This window comes from Sciurus vulgaris (assembly GCF_902686455.1).
Source record: "Sciurus vulgaris genome assembly, chromosome: 7".
NCBI lineage: Eukaryota > Metazoa > Chordata > Mammalia > Rodentia > Sciuridae > Sciurus > Sciurus vulgaris.
Genome location: NC_136467.1, coordinates 113,046,115 through 113,064,238, shown reverse-complemented (window position 1 = coordinate 113,064,238; position 18,124 = coordinate 113,046,115). Strand labels below are relative to the sequence as shown.

General features: G+C 33.9%; 1 protein-coding gene across 8 annotated transcripts in view; it reads right to left on the bottom strand.

The window, feature by feature from the left end:
* The window catches only part of SUPT3H (SPT3 homolog, SAGA and STAGA complex component), a 499,594-nt gene that overhangs the window by 187,311 nt on the left and 294,159 nt on the right, over positions 1-18,124 (bottom strand). For all 8 annotated transcript variants that reach the window (XM_079147704.1, XM_079147700.1, XM_079147703.1 and 5 more), the window contains exons 4-5: positions 11,089-11,175; positions 8,212-8,302 (exon numbers count right to left, since the gene is read on the bottom strand). In XM_079147704.1, coding sequence (XP_079003830.1) covers positions 8,212-8,302; positions 11,089-11,175 — 178 coding nt within the window. The remainder of the gene's footprint in view (positions 1-8,211; positions 8,303-11,088; positions 11,176-18,124) is intronic.

The window sequence follows — 18,124 nt, the reverse complement described above, 5'->3', positions numbered from 1 at the left end:
GAGGGTAAAGAGGGGTGGAAGGGGTGGGGGGAAGGGAAAAAATAACAGAATGAATCAAACAACATTGCTCTATGTAAATTTATGATTACACAAATGGTATGCCTTTATGCCATGTACAAACAGAGAAACAACATGTATCCCATTTGTTTACAATAAAAAAAAAATAAAATAAATAAAAAATAAATAAATAAATAAAAAATGAATTAAAAAAAAAAATTAGGACCTTAACTTTCACTCTTTGAAAATAAAATTTCTCAAGGTAGGTTTAAGTGCTAAAAAAAAAAAAAAAAAACATTCAGGGTTATTATTGTGATTTGATTTGTATTCCCAGTCATTTGACTCATTTTTGTTTTTTGACATGATTTGGTTTCTCCTTTATTTGGCTATTCCTTTAGGCTAGTTGCTGATTTGCATCATTGTTTTTCATCTCTTCCTCATGGAATATTTTGCTGAAAATGTTCTGTAATGCCGGCTTTCTTTTTGTAAATTCCTTTAGCTTTTGTTTATCATGGAAAGATCTTATCTCATCGTCAAATCTGAAAGTAAATTTTGCTGGGTATAAGATTCTTGGTTGGCATCCGTTTTCTTTCAGGGCTTGGTAAATGTTGTTCCAGGCCCTTCTAGCTTTTAGGGTCTGAATTGAAAAATCTGCTGATATTCTTATTGGTTTCCCCCTGAATGTAATTTGATTCGTTTCTCTTGTGGCCTTTAAAATTCTGTGTTGATTTTGTTTGTTAGGTATTTTCATAATAATGTGCCTTGGTGTGGGTCTGTTGTAATTTTGTATATTTGGAGTTCTAAAGCCTCATGTACTTGGTTTTCCATTTCATTCTTCAGATTTGGGAAATTTTCTGATATTATTTCCTTGAATAGATTGTTCATTCCTTTGGTTTGTTTCTCTAAGCCTTCCTCAATCCCAATAATTCTTAAATTTGGCCTTTTCAGGATATCCCATAATTCTTGTAGTTTCTGTTCATTTTTTCTTCCCATCTTCTCTGTTTGGTCAACTTTGTTTTCAAGATTAAATATTTTGTCTTCAATGTCTGAGGTTCCGTCTTCCAGGTGTTCTATCCTATCGGTCATGCTTTCTATGGCGTTCTTAACTTGGTTTATTGTTTCCTTCATTTCAAGGATCTGTTTGGTTTTTTTTTTTTTTCAGTATCTCTAACTCTTTATTGAAATGATCTCTTGCTTCCCATATTTGCTCTTTTAACTGTTGTTTGGTGCGTTCATTTAATGCCTGCATTTGCTCTTTCATCTCCTCGTTTGCTTCCCTGATTGTTTTAATTATGTACATTCTGAACTCCCTTTCTAACATTTCTTCTGCTGTGCTGTCATTAGGTTTTATTGATATAGAATCTAGGTTTGTTTGGGACATTTTCTTCCCTTGTTTTCTCATATTGGTCAGATATCAGTGGGACTCTGAGATTTTGCAAATTTCCTCTATTGGCTTATAGTGTCCCTGAAGATTTCCAGTATATAACCTCCCAGCCTTCAGTAGCCTGAAGTCGTGGAGGAACTTGATAATGCAGTGCTGTCGACGAAAGCTGCCCCTAGCCCGCTACTGGTTCCAGGGCTTGGAGCTGGCTCTGTGCGGAAAGGCTCTCACTGGGCTGTCTGCTCCGAGAAGCTGGCCGTGAAAGGAGCCTGCTCCCAGAGGGAGCAGGGCTTCATGGGGAAGTCCCTGGCTGCCCTGCCTTGGTCCCTGAAGCTGCCTGCAGGCCGGAGCTCGCCGCTGGCTCCGGGACTCGGAGCTGGCTCTGTGCAGAAAGGCTCTCACTGTGCAGAAAGGCTCTCACTGGGCAGCCTGCTCCGAGAAGCCGGCAGTGGAAGGCGCCCACCACCGGAGGGACAGGGCTGCCAGGGGAAGACTCTAAATGCTCTTCCCTGCTCTGAGAAGCCGCCCCTATACAGGCCTCCCACGTGTGCTGAACTTCACCTGGTGGGGGAGACTCACCCCATGGCTCTATGTTAGTCCGAGTCTCTCAACACCTCCCCTTCTTGAATCCTGGGTTCTGGAGTGACAGGACATGCAGTCACCCTCTAGTCCGCCATCTTGGATCACCCTATTTTACTCATCTTTATAATTAGTCCTCAGTGAAACCACAGGCTTTATATACATTCTTATTCCTCTTTTTTATACTGTCCCTAGCTATATATGAACATTTATTTCACCCACAGAAATATAAGGATACTCTTACAGAATTCCACAAAAGCTTTTTTAAAAATTAATTTAGGGTAAATTGACATATTTAGTGTCCTTCAATTACATTTTTCTTTCTTATTACACTAACCTTTAATTTTATTAGTTTTGACAGGCAAAGTTAGTTGAAGTTTTCCCCTATTTCAGCATTTGGGATTGCTCTCATTAAGTCCTACAGATGGTTGCACTGTTCACTGCTATTTATTGCTTTTTTAAAAATTAACCCTTATCCTAATATTATTTAGGAATGCAATTAATTTCCACATAGTGAAGTTATTGGGTTTTATTGTTTTTCAGATTTGTATTGAATTAACATCAGTGAATTGATTCTTATTAAATATATACTCTGAATTTGTAATGGTAATCTTTGTGGTCAATTCACAAAGAATTTTTGTAAATGTTCTGTGAACATATTGAAAAAAAATGTTGAGATTCCAGGGAAATAAAGTTGTAAGTGCATCTTTTTCTAAAATTTGTTCTTTTTAGATCCACAGACAGTAGAGTATATTTTGACATACTATACTTACATAGAGTATAACTTCCCATTCTTGTGGCTGTACATAATGTGGAGTTACACTGGCTGTGTATTCATGAAAGAACATAGGAAAGTTATGTCCGATTCATTCTACTGTCTTTCTATTCCCATTCTCCCTCCCTTCACTTCATTTCCCTTTGTCTAATCCAATAAACTTCTGTCCTCCCCCACCTTATTGTGTGTTAGCATCCACATATCAGAGAAAACATTCAGTCTGTTTTTTTTTTTTTTTTTTTGAGACTGGCTTATTTCACTTAGCATAATAGTCTTCAACTCCATCCTTTTACCAGCAAATGCCATAGTTTCTTTATTCTTTATAGTTGAGTAATATTCCTCATACCACATTTTCTTTATCTATTTATCTGCTGAAGGGCACCTAGGTTGGTACTGTAGTTTAGTGAATTGAGCTGCTATAAACATTGATGTGGCCATGTCACTACGGTATGCTGATTTTTAAGTCCTCTGAGTATCTGCCAGGGAGTAGGATAAGTAAGTCAAATGGTGGTTCCAAATGGTGTTTTTCTGAGGAATCTTTATAGTGCTTTCCAGAGTGATTACACCAATTTGCAGTCCCGCCAGCCACGCATCAGTGTACCTTTTCCCCCCATATCCTCACCAATTTACTGTTACTTGCATTCTTGATAATTGCCATTCTGACTGGAGTGAGATGAAATCTCAGTGTACTCTTAATTTGCATTTCTCTAACTGCTAAAGATGTAGAACATTTTTTCATATATTTGTTGACTGATCATATTTCTTCTTCTGTGAAGTGCCTGTTCAGTTCCTTTGCCTATTTAGTGATTGGGTTATTTGGGTTTTTTTTCGTATTTTTTGAGTGCTTTATATATCCTGGAGATAAATGTTCCATCTGAGGTCCAGGTGGCAAATATTTTCACCCATTCTGTAGGCTCTCTCTTCATGTTTCAGATTGTTTCCTTTGCTGTGAAGAAGCTTTTTAGTTTGATATCATCCCATTTATTGATTCCTGATTTTATTTCTTGAGCTTTAGGATGCTATATTTTCTCTATTTTATGTTTATGGTGCCTTTTGTCTAGTATGAAATAACTATTTATGTGAGTTTGTCTCTCTGTCTTCTACTCTGTACCATTGGTCTTCATGTCTGCTTTGGTGCCAATACCATGATGTTTTTGTTACTATAGCTCTGTAGTAGAATTTAAGGTCTGGTATTATGATGCTTCGTGCTTCACTTTTCTTGATGAGGATTGCTTTGGCTGTCCTGGGCTTCTTATTTTTCCAAATGAATTTTATGACTGTTGTTTGTATTTCTATGAAGACTGTCATTGGCATTTTTATAGAAGTTACATTAAATCTGTATAGCACTTTTGGTAGTGTGGTCAGTTTGACAATATTAATTCTGCCTATCCAAGAACATGGGAGATCTTTCCATCTTCTAAAGTCTTCTTCAATTACTTACTTTACAGTATTCTGTAGTTTTCATTGTTGAGGTCACTCTAACAAAAGAGGTAAGCATAATTGATATTTTGCTGATTTACTGATAAGGTCTACTATGCCAAAATTTGTGTCTTCTATAATTATATAATATTCTTCTTTATCCTTTTGGACCTTTTAATATTAAATCTTACCTTGCATGATGTTAATATTGCCTCTTCTGCTAACATTTATTTATCCAGTTCATTATTTACAATTTTGAGCTTCCCATTTTTTGCTGTTGTTTACAAGTCAGCTTGTAATTGAAGAATTCAACCCATTTACATTTAGTGCGATGACCAATATAATTGATTTTTATTATTTTCTCTTAGTTCATGTTTAGCATTTATCTTACATTCTTTTTTCCTTTTCCTTTATTTTTACTGGTTTGGTTATGTTGCCAATGCTTCCATTTTTTTTTTCTTTTGTTAATTTGAAATTGTAACATAATCTTCCATTCTCTTCATGTTTACCTTTTCTTTTTCCATTTTCATTAATGTTGACTTTCCCCTCTTCTGCTTAGACCCATTACTTGAACATATTTAAACAACACTTCAAACTATTATTTAAAACAATTTATCAAGTATACTTCTACCAAGAGGTAACATTTCCCCAATAAAATAATTTTTTTCCTATCCTTACCCACAATCCAGTAACAAGACCTTCTGATCACTTTCATGTTCCCTTTTCCACTCCTCACCAACAGACCTTCGAAAAATATTTGCTTCATCCTTTCTCCCTCTATCTCTAAACTCTCGGGTTCTTATGAAAAGTATATTATTTGTGGAGCATTCTGAATTTCCTTTTAATAATTTATTATAGTCTGAGTTTTTACATTTAGTTCTATGATCCACATTGAGTTAGCCTTTGTATACTGTGTTAGGAAGGTGTCAATTTTTTTTTCTTTTGTATGTCAATATCCAGTTGTTCTAGCACCATTTGTTGCAATGACTATTCTCCCCCCATTAAATTATTCTGAAACCTTTGTCAAAATCAATTGACTCTAAATGTGAAGGCTTATTTCTGGTTTCTCAATTTCACTTCATTCCAACTGGTCATTTGTTCATGGCCAAAACATCTATCCTCTTGTCAGTACCATTCTGTCTTGATTCTTGTAGGAAATGACACCAGTAAGCATGAGTCCTCTGACTTGGTTCTTTGTCAAGACTGTTTTATCTATCTTTTATCTGAGTCCTGTTATAGCCTAGAAAATGGGTCATTTCCATGCCAGAATCTGACAGTTTCATGTGAATGATAAAATCAGTTTGCTCATTTTTACAAAATACAGATAGATTCTACAAATCAAGCTGGAGATACTACCATCTTAACAATATTAGGTATTTGAATCAATGAACACAGGATATCTATTTTAATCTAGGCCTTCTTTCTTTCGACAATATTTTGTAATTTTCAATATAAGTCTTAGAAGTCTTTGGTAAAATTCATTTCATTTCAAAGTATCTTGTTCTTTTTGATTCTACTGCAAACTGCACTGTTTTCTTAATTTCATTTTTAGAGTGTTTACTGCCAATTTACCAAAACCAGCTTGATTTCTGTACATTTGTATCATCAAAACTCAGAGTTTCCCATGCTTGGTAGTATATGCCTATAATCTCAGCTCCTTGGGAGATTGAGGCAGGAGGATTGTGAGTTTGGGGCCAGTATATACAACTTGAGACCCTGTTTCAAAATAAAATATCAAAAGGGCTGAAAAGGTAGCTCAGGAATAAAAGCACTCCTGGGTTCAAGTGCCAGCCTCAAACAAAAATGAAAACAAAACAAAATTGTTGAGCTTGTTTAGTTTAACAGTTTTTAGTGGGTTTCTTAAGCATGTTCTATATACAAGACCATGTAATATACAAACAGATAATTTTACTTCTTCCTTTGCAGTATGGATGTCTTTTGTTTCTTTTTATGTCTAAGTATTTTTGCTAAAACCTCCTGCACAATGTTACATATAAGTGGAACAAGTGGCCATCTTTCTCTTATTCTTGATCTCAGGAGATAAAGCATCCAGTGTTTCACCAAGTATGATGTTATTTGTTGGGGTGTCGTCTTTTCTTTCTTTTTTTGGTACTGGGGACTTGAACTCAGGGGTGTTTTATCACTGAGCATATTCTCCAGTCCTTAAATCATTTGTTTGTTTAAATTTTGAGGAAGGATCTTGCTAAGCTGCTGTAGCTGGCCTTGAACTTATGATCCTTCTGCCTCAGCCTCTTGAGTAGTTAGAATTACAGGCATGTGACACTGCACCCGGACAATATCAACTTTAAAAAAAAAATGTTAGTGGACTTTATAAAAGATAGACAAAATTGGAGCTTATAAACTTAGATTAAGAGGAACTATTTCAAATAAATAAGATGTATGCATCAAATCAAATTCTGGTATTAGCAAAACTGAATAGTAGTCTTACGAGTCTAAATTTCTAGGTGTTCAAAGCATAGTTATTAACAACTATCATTAATTCAGTGGCAAGCATGTATCAAATTCATTTAGAATATAATTCTGAACTCTCAAAAGAACTCTACTTGTTAAGAAGCATAATTTTCCTCTTAGAATTGAGGAAACTGACTCTGCAGATCATACAGAGGAAGTATGTGGGGTTGATTGGAATCCATGTCTGTTTTGCTCCATGTGTGTATTTAAGCAGTCAATAAAAGGAAACTTTAAATTCACTTGACCACAATTTTACAGAATTAAAATTTATAAAAATGTTTGTAATATTATATATGGGATAGTGTGTAATACATTTGATCAAAAACCTTTTTTTGCAAGGCTCTTTCACATCATTTATTGACAGTAAATGAAAATAACTGGTACTTTTTCAAAGTTGTTTACCTTAGTTTTTGGAAATTCTCATTAGTCTAGTATTTTTTCAGTTTCTTAATTTTTTAATTTATCTATTAGCAATGGACACAATGGTATAATGACTGTAGTCAATAAAACACAAGAGCTATTGCTAAAAAAGAATTATTTCACAAAACATTTATAAATAACATGAATTATTTCAAGACATTTCTAAATAAATTTATTTCTAAATAAAGTCTATGAATTTATTTTGATTCAGTAAGTACCTATTTTCAACTTAGTAATGTTTGATTTTGCAACACTAATATTTTACTGAATATTCTAAAATGGGAAATGGAGTCAACAGATCAAAGAAATTTTTCTACTCTGTATTAGCTTTTGGGGGGCAGGGGCAATTACTGAGAATTTAATCCAGGGGTGTTTAACCACTGAGCAACATCCCATCCCTTTTTTTATATTTTATTTTGAGACAGGGTCTCACTAAGTTGCTTAGGGCTTCACTAAATGCTGAGTCTGGCCTTGAACTTGTGATCCTCTTGTATCATCCTCCCCAGCTACTGGGAATACAAGTTTGCACCACTGTGTCCAGCTGTTATTATGCTTTTTGTTAGGAATAAATAAAGTAGAATGAGGTGACTTTATATTATAAAAAATATCAGATACATTTTATTACAAAATAGCAAAAACCTGTATATGTCAATTTCAAAACTATATACACAGACACATAATTGTTCTGGCTCTCGACAGCTACCACCACAGAAAAATCATCCTTGCAAAAACCAGTTATATTGGGGCTGAGGCTGTAGCTCAGTAGCAGAGCACTTGTCTCGCATGTGTGAGGCACTGGGTTTGATCCTCAGTACCACATAAAAATAAACAAATAAAAGCATTCTGTCCATCTACAACTACAAAATATAAAAATAAAAAACCAATTATATTAAATCAACATAATATTCTTAGTTTCATGATTATCTGATATAAAGCAGTATACCAATTAAAAAGAAACAAATACTGGATTCTAATGAAGTCATATAAATAGAAAATCACAATATTCAACTGTCAACAAATAAATATTTGAATAATTTTCAAACTATTATTTTTTAATAATATATATCCTAATGTGAAGGGAATATTGTCATTGACTTTGAAAGAATGTGTCATTCAACACATATGTGTCACAGTTACTGTTTTTCTCATAGTGTTTTGTTTTGGTTACCTTCTAGAAGATCATCTTCATCTATGCCTTTGACGATCTTTGATTTGTAGTCTCGGATAAACATGTATTTTAGCAGTCTTCTAAGCTTTTTCTATTAAAAACATATATAATAATAAAACTTCTATGTATATTCAAGTTATTTAATGAAGACTATGACAATAAAATTTAATAAACCAGTAACCCAGAATCACTGGAGAAAATAGAGCAATCCATAGAACAATTCTATAAAAATTAAACATAAATGCTAAAATGAAAGTACTTTTAAAATTACTACTCTTATGCAAGTATCCAGATGTTCCAGAATCACAATAATTATTTTTTGTGTGTCTTACAAAGTTTTAAAATTCTTTCTGAAGATCATGATAAATACCACATTTGCCATGCTAAGATAAATGTCCTTATGCAGTGGAATATTTACACACTTTTAAGACAAATTTTATTTTTAAAGTGACTTCTAAACATCTAGACTACGGATTTAGAACAATTGTTTTAAAAGGTCAAGCAATATCCTTTACGTATATTTTTATTATCTGAGATCTTTTCACCAGAAGAATTGGTTTATGTGTAATATTTCTGAGAAACTATTCTGTAACCTGAGAAACATATTTTTAGGAAACTTAAAGCCCACGAATGATAGTTAGATCTTAATGATGGTCTTCTTCAGATTTATTAGAAGATTACAATTCCACTTAACTTTGAAAGTGACTGGTAATACAGTAGTCTGTTTTGTATTTATACTTAGAAGGTATTATCACTGATTCCTGACCTTCAGGTTTAACATTTCTGTTCTTCTTTTTCTTTCTTTTTTTTTTTTTTAGTTTGTTTTGTGGTGCTGGGGATAGGATCCAGGGCCTTGGGCTAGGCCAGTGATCTACCACTGAGCTATATCACCAACGCTTTTTTATTTTTGAGATAAGGTCTTGCTAAAATACCCAGGCTGGTCTTAATTTTCAAACTTCCCTCTTGCCTTGAGGCTCCCAAGTAGTTGGGATTACAGGTACCTGCCATCACGCCTGGCTCCCTTGTCCAAGATTTCTAATAATAACTGAAATGTAGTGCATTTTACAAAGCTCTTCACAAGCATTTCAACAGCCGTGAGACACAGACAAATACAATCACTCCTTTTAAATATAGGGAAACTGAAGTAAAGATCGTTCTTACAACTAAAGTTCAGCATAGCCAGAAGTAGAACATAACCTCCAAATCTCAGTTTTTTCATTTGGAAAGTAAGAAAAGTACCTCCCTAACATGCTTATTGTAAGGAATTGGTGAAAGTAGGTGAAACTGCTTAGTTAATATGTAAAACACAGCAGTCAATAACAACTGCTTAGATATAAAGTTGAAATTATTAAGAGAAAAAAATACCTGCCCATGGGTGGCCACCCTTCTTTTCTCTTTGTTCTGATTCTACTTGGTATTTTCATTTTGTTTTGTCTGACACTTCACCCATGTAACCTACTTTAAATTCTTCTTGAAACATGTCAGTGTATAAATAAAATTATTACGTTGAAGAGAAAGATGAGAAAACTGGCAACTATCATCTAAGAGCTATGTCATTGGTTGGTAAAAAGATTCTGGGTAAGATTCCTTCTGACCAGTAGGAAGTATTGTCAAATGGTATGTATTTCTGAAGCTTAAATATGATTTAAAATTTGACTTCCACAAAAGGGCAAAAAAATATGTCGATGTGGACTATGTGATGAACTGATCTTTTTATTCCCACTAGTCAAACAGAAAGCCTGACACGATGTTCTACAAGGTGCTAACACTCCATAGTTTCCCAGCTAGGGTCTCACTGCTGCCAGTAGCAGTCAAGGCTTCTTCCTCACAGCAATAGTGTTATGTAGTACTTGATGTTAATTTTTCCTTAAGAATCTCCCAAGTATAAAAAAGTGAACAAATCCTTCAAATGCTTACTTTTTTCTCTCTGAATTCTTCCTTCTCATTCATTTCCAGAGTTGCCATACTAATCATATTTTGCCTTTATTACTGAACAAGCATCTTGAGTTATTTTCCTTGCATTTGGCCCTGTCTGAATGACCGCATAAGCCCCACTTTAGGCAGAAACCCCAACTTCAACAAATCCTTCAGGCTCTCCATCTACATCACATAACTCTGAAATTCTGGTAAGCCTCAAAGTGGTTCTTCAAGTCATACAGATTTCTTAAGCCAGATCATAATCTCCTGAGAGTGAAGACATTATTTTTCTCCCTTTATATACATATTTTTTACTAAGAGTTGATGAACTAAAACACATTAAATATTATATAGTATTTTCAAATAGCTACACTTGGAAAATAATTATGACAAAATTAGACAAATAGCAGCTTTAATATTTTAATACCTAGAGTTTAAAAATAATAAGAAGGTATTTGTCAAAAATAGAAATTGTGCCAGGCATGGTGGCATATACCTGTAATCCCAGTGACTTGGGAGGCTGAGGCAGGATAATCAGGGTCGAGGCCAGCCTCAGCAACTGAGTTATTAGCAAGGCCCTAAGCAACTTAGTGAGACGCTGTCTCAAAATGAAAAATAAAAAGGACTGGGGATGTGGCTCTGCGGTAAAGTGTCTCTGGGTTCAGTCTCCAATACCCCCCCAAAAAAGAAAGAATGAAAGAAAGAAAGAAAATAAGAAGAAAAAGAAAATACTACACAGACATGTAAGAGTAAGTGAGGATTAGTTGTGAGCACACTTTGACCCAAGTGTCTTTACTTCTCCCTGCATACCCATTCTGTTGTGTGAACTACAAAGACTAAAACATCAGTTTGATAGTTATGATTCTAATTGGAAAGCTATATAACAAGGACACAGTATCCATATTGTTCAATTAAGCACCAGGACTAGCATTTTAACACAATGAAATTGTTTTATGTTACCTTATCTTTGCGCATCAAAAACAGAAGATCTTCAGGAGAGATTACTCTTGCTCCCCGCAGCTGAGAAACTTCGGCAGCTTGCTGCAACTATTAATAAAGAAAATTGAGGAATTTTTCTCAGTATTATAAATTAAATATAGTATAATCATAATGTCTCAAGAGAGATAAATATACTAAGATCTAAAAACCTTTGGGAGTAATTCAGCAATCACATTACTGCTTTTAAAAGCAAAATATTCTATGTTTTAAGATATAAAAAATGCAATTAAATTATGAGCCCACCTGTAATTGATATAATAAACAGAAATCCTTGATTTCTTTCATGCAATAGAAAAAAAATCACATACTGCTTCCAGAAATGCATTAATGCACCTGAAAATAATTTTATGAAATTTTATCCTTCATACCCATGTGAGCAATGGTTTCACTCAGTATCACTAGCTGAATAAGTATATTATTAATCTGAGCTCCCATGCTGGTATGATTTGAAATAGCCCCATTCAGAACTTTAAAAGATCAACAAAAACAGTAGCTGTTTCTAATATCCAAAGGAAAAAAAAATACTTTTAGTTTTGGCAAGTCTTCAGTGAGTAAAGGATTCAGTCCATAAATCATAATACTGGACTGCATTAATTTCTTTCCACACTAATCACACGCACACAAAAAGTTAACTGTATCTGGAATGCACAACACGAAACATACTGCATGAAAAGTTAGATTCCCCTTGAAATGCTCATCTGGGCCTTTATATCTACAAAGTCAAGTTTGTAGGAATTCAGAAGCCCTAGAAACACAATCTTACTTGAAACTGACCTGGAAAATAAAAGAATGTGAAAAATGATAGTTCTATTTTTTGGCAAAGGCAAACTCAGTTTCTTATTTTGATTAGTAAGAATGAACATAAAATACATCCATCTGAAAAAAATAAAGATGCTGGAGAAAACACTACAAAAATGTGCCTGTAACTTGTTCCAAATTTGATCAAGTCATGCTGATTACACCAAAACAACTTTATTCAATATGAAATATTATGAAATATTTACATATAAAAGCTCTTTTTGAATGCATCCTTCTTTAAAAGAAATAAATCTAATATATATTCCCGAGAGCTAATCTTTAAAAAGTGGCACTGTTATTGTAACAATTATATCAAATTAAACAGTGCATCTGTGCTAAAGAAATTCAGCTTCAATGTTAATGCAATTTTGCTAAATAAGCTTCAAACCTTCTCTAAATATACAGACTACAAAACAGACTATAAACTCCCTATTTGTCAGCTTTACCACTGAATTTCCTGGATACTGGTGGTTGGTATATAAACATAATCCTACCTAAATATAGAAATTTAAATTTAACTGTGAACCATTTAAAAAGAAATCTTGGGAAAAAGGTTTTTTAGAAGATGATGTATCTATCCAAAAATAAACTTAACAGTTTTAAGCAGGTATGAACATACTTTTTCCAAAAACTGGAAGTGTCAGGGAAATATGTATACATATTTTTTTTTTTAAATAAAAACATTTCTGTCAGTCTGAAATACATGCAATCAGCGTGCAGAACAACATGGGTTTACATATCCATTTGGCTGGACACATGGAGAGAACCTGAAGATAGCAATGTGTGTTAAGTAACTTTTTGTTTTCTTAAATAAATAGTGATTTCAAATCAATACATAGATACAAAACTTTCACTCATGCTAAGGAAGTATCAGGAGAAATATGTATCCCCCAATTAATAAATGGTTTGCCCTCACTACATATAAATAATCTCTATCACACAGTCCAAAATGTCAGTTTACAAAAAAGTACAAATGTGTTAAATGTTACAACCAGAAAGAATGAAAATAGAAAACAAAGACACAGGAGGGTTCAACATTATAAATCACCTTCTTCAAAGCTGTCATGTTTGCTAGCCAAAATTTATCCTGATTTTTATCTACCTAATTTTCTAATTTTTCTCAACTAATAAAATACTCTTGCTAGCATCAGCACTGAAGCACTACCTAGAATGCCTAAGGCTCTAGTCTAGGTGGTATGCCACTGGCATTGAAAGTGTCTCTATGTATCTTACCAGGGCCTGTCCAGTCCTGATGTGTCCCATGCTCCAAAATTACCATGAGGAAATTTGACCTTTTCTTCTCTACCAAGGGAAGGGATCAAATGGATTAGCTAATTAAAGTATCAGCACTAACACATGTATTATCCACTGGCACACTTCTAAAACTTTTTGCATACACCTATCAGGAAGAGTAAAACAAATTAACAGCACTATCTTACAAAACAGGTTAACAAAACTTTGAGGATTTTTAACCTAATGGGTTCTAAATTGCAATGCCTACAAATTGCTACGCATACTAACTTAACTGCTAAAATGACCTCTCTCAAATATGATGTTAAACTATATTATTAATGTGTATTTAAGCTAGGCATTAAGATATTAAGCATAATATCCTAATTTAACTGCAACAATGACCTTACTCAAATATAATCTTCAATTCTTATTTGGAGATCAAAATAATTCACTATTATTTAACATAAGTATGGTCTTTACCTACGGAATGTCTCAGATTTTCCCTATACATCTTCATTCCATTCCATTTTTTGTCTTTCTCTCACATAATACCAAATTTAAGCTCCAATAATTTCTGTTCGTCTATTTGTGATGGTTAATTTTATGTGTCACCTTGACTGGGCCACAGGGTGTCTAGACATTTGGTCAAACATTTTTCTGGGTGTGTTTATGGTCATGCTTTGGAAGAAATTAACATGAATCAGCAAGTAGACCACATAAAGCAGAATGCCCTGTTTTAGCCCATTTTCTGATGCTGTAATACCACAGACAAGGTAATTTATAAACAATAGAATTTTATTTGGCTCAGAGTTCTGGAGGTGAGGAAATCCAAAAGCATGGTGCTAGAATTTGGTGAGGGCATTCATTCTGCACCATAACATGATGAAAATACAAGCAAGCATGTACAAGACATAGAAAGGGTAAGGGCCAAACTTATCCTTTATCAGGAGCCCATTCACGCTATAACTAATCTACCCCCACAATAATAGAATTGATTCAAAGATGAGAGTTGAGTCCTCATGGCCTAATCACCTCTATAGGCCCCACCTCTTAGGTCCCACCTCTTAATACTGTTACAGTGGTAATTAAATTTTAAGATGAGTTTTGGAGGGGACATTCAAACCATAGCATTCTTCCTAATGTGGATAGACCTTATCCAGTCAGTCAAGGATCTGAATAGTTCTAAATAGAGTAGAAAAGGCTGCATAGGAAGAAATAGTTTCTGTCTCACTGAGCTGGGATGTTGGTCTTTTTTGACTTGTGCTCTCAGGCTGAAAGAAACATCACCTCTTTTTATGCCTAGAGGTTACCTGCTTTCAGATCAGAACTATGTATTTACATTTTGGCTCTCCTAGGTCTCCAACTAAAGGTATTGGGACTTGGCTTCTGTGACTATGTGAATCCGAATACAGTACTATATTCAAATGAGAAATTCTTGATTCTTCTCAAAAGATGCAGCATTTTCTTATTAAAATATAGGTTTCAAAATAATGTTTTCAAAGAAATCAGCTATGGTTAACTTCACACAACAGAGTTTATCACATAACCTAGCCATGAAATTTAAATGCTCAGTTTATAATCTTTCAATTGCACTTGTCAGCAAGTTTCTTATTTTATCTACCTCAAACAGTTTCCTAACACTCCCGTGTCCCAACTCCCTTTCAAGTAAAACTTCTAGGTCCAGGACAACCAGTCCCAATTGGCAATTGGTAATTATTTGCTAAATGTCATCAACCTATTTTCCCCTCCAAGATTTTCAGTTTTTCTATCTGTAAGAGCTACATGAAGTCTATACCCTTACATTTAAGCTGGGGTCCGCATAAATTCAGCAGATAGATTTCTCTAAATGTACAACCAAATTAAGCTGAACTTTCATAATTATTAAGATATTAAAAATATTACATCTCAACAATGCTTCTCTTATGCTTCTTTTTTTTATGTTTTGCCCAAGTCCTAGGTCTTTTCCTTTGTGAAATACAGGAGTTGTGGTAAGCTACTATAATGAAAAGGTAGAATCTTAGGTTAAGTTGTCACTGGATCTAAGATTATTTTTCTTCCTACCCATCTGTCCATCTATAAAGCACAAACTATCTACACCAGGGCAGATTCCAGCTTAGGCTATGAAAGGACAGTCCTGCTTACACCATATTTGCCAGTCACAAATAACCTCAAAGGTCCTTTCTGAATCTTTCATGATGTGACTGAAGAAGTTGGAGTTAGAAACATATACTACAGTTCTAGTTCTACCACCAAGTAACTGCGCACATTTAGTTATATTAACTTCTCTAGATTTGTATGTTTATGATTCTCTTTCATTTAAAACAAGTACTCTGGCACTTCAATTACTATTAGAATTAATAATCTTGGTAGTAATAATGGTGAGTATATATCAAGTACCTAATTGGTACCAGGTACTATACTATGTGTCTTATAAATATTAACCACCTATTTTTAAAAAGTTTTATCTAAGGTAAAATGTATATAACATTAAAAATCAGACAATACAATAAATTTTTTAAGGACATATTTCTTTTTAATTCATAATCCTGCTTCTATTGGCAACCATTTTCAACTTTTTAAGTTTGTTTTTCTGTTATTTATCTACATATCTGAAATAAACATATAAGGTTTTATTTTTCAGCTTCACATATTTTCAACTACTATAAGAGGTAAACAAGATTCAGTATTCTTAGATGCCCAAATTTAAACAGCTTCTTCCTTTCCTTCTGATCTTACCTATAAAGTGTAATTTTTTGTTAACCATCAGTGTTTATAATTAAATTTCTTTTATAATTTGTTTTCTTTGTACTTTTTTATTTTGATGAACCTAATACCACTTCATACAAGACCTTTGATGGTTTAAAATACATTGGGATTTACTGTTTCACTTTTTTGTTGTTTTTAGATGAGATGTCATCTCAGACTCTCTTCTACTCTTATTTTAGATCCTTCTTCATCTCAGCTTTTGATCTCTCTTAATTTACTTTCTTAATTTCTTTACTTTTTCTGGTAGAACAAATTCTTGGAAGTTTCCTTTTCAGTTCTTGAGCAAAGTTATAATAGCTGCTTCAAAAATCCTGTCTACTGATTTCAACATCTGAGTCATTTTCTCAGAGTTAGCATCTATTGAATTTTTCCCCCTTTGGGTATAGATCATGTTTTCCTTATACTTCCTATTTTAAGTAATTTGGGATTTCATTTGAGATATTGGGACTGACATACTGTGAGAAATCTGGACATTATGTTCCTTTAAAGAAAGGTGATTTTTTTTTTCATTTTTTTAATGTAAAATGTATATTTAGTATTAGCCAGATATCTGTTTAGATGATCCCAATGTTGTTGGCAATGTCCAAAGCACCAGAATTAGCAACCAGTTGAATGTATTCCTTCTTCTTTCTACCAGGTCTGATCAGGGCATTGACCTTGGTCACTTCTTTGTCACAGAGCTTCTTCACAGCCTGTTTGAACTGGTATTTGTTGTGCTTGACACCCACAATGAACACGAGAGCGTGGTGTTGTCTTCAATTTTCTTCACAGTTGACTCAATGGTGGGGGAAACTTGATGATGGTCTATGGTCAAGCTCTTCCAAGGATATTTGAGTTACCTATACTGCTACATGTCTTAGGCCATGGGGAGGTAGGTGACATGTGGATCTTCTTATTTGTGGCTTTGGAAGCCTTTCAACACTGCCTTCTTGGTCTTCGAAACTTCTGCTTTGGCTTCAGCTTTGGGAAGGACAGAAACTTCCTTCTTTACTTTCAGTGCCATCTTGATAAAAAGGCAATTTTTTTTTTCTTTTTAAATAGGGAGTTAACTAAAATGAACTCTAATTACATCATCTCTCTCCACAGCTGAAATGTACCTCTGAGAGCTTTCTGAGAGTTCTTAAAAAATATTTTTTTAATATCTGTATGACTACAAATGTATTTATGAACCCTCATATTGATCATATTGAATTGATAATCTGTCTAACAATAGAATTCAAGGTTAACATCATTTCCCCTCAGAATTTTGAAGGCCCTATATAACTGTTTTCTAGTTCAATGTGGTACTAATGGGAAGTTACTTGTATTTTTTTAAGCCATTATATGACTATTCCCTCATTCAGAGAAACTTTTACTACTACCCTCTTTATACTTCAAATTCTGTAATTCCATGATGTTATGCCTTGGTAAGGGTCTTCCTCATATTTTTGCAGGGTACTCACAGGGACACTATAGTCTGCATATTCGTGTCCTTCACGTCTGAAATTTTTTCTTTGATTATTTTGAAAATTTCCCTTCATCTGTTTTAATTTCTTCCTGGAATATATATTAACTGAATGCTGGTGAACTTGTCCCTGGGATCTCTGATATAAACAGATGTTTTTTATTAAACCTCTCCAGAGAGTAAAACTTTTCTGTTTTACCAGAATGGCAAAGGAATAGTTGGATATATAGTTTAGATAGGATACTAGGAAAAATTATGCCTTTTCTTTCTATAAATATTTCTGATTTTAGTTCATCCAAAACTTTAGAGGTACCTTTGATCCTGAATTTTCCTATGTTCCAAGGGCTTTATTTTTCTCAGGTCTGTTATTTCTATCCATATTAAACTACCAGAATTTTGGACTACTTTCATTTTTAGTCTTCTCCTATTTTCTCTGTGTTTGTGGGTTTATGCCTTTATAGGTGATTGTCCTGTTTTTTACTGGGATGTTGAGTTTTGATAAAAACACGTTCCACCCAAGTTTAATCAGAAACTTAAACTTCATTTTTTTTAACCCTTATTTTATTTATTTATTTTTATGTGGTGGAGATTGAACCCAGTGTCTCACACATGCTAGGCAAGCACTCTACCACTGAGCTACAATCCTACCCCCTTAAACTCCATTTTTAATGCTGACATTTATTGAATACACTATACTATCCTTCAGATATTCTACATATTATCTCAATCAACACCCATGACAAATTTATGAAAGAT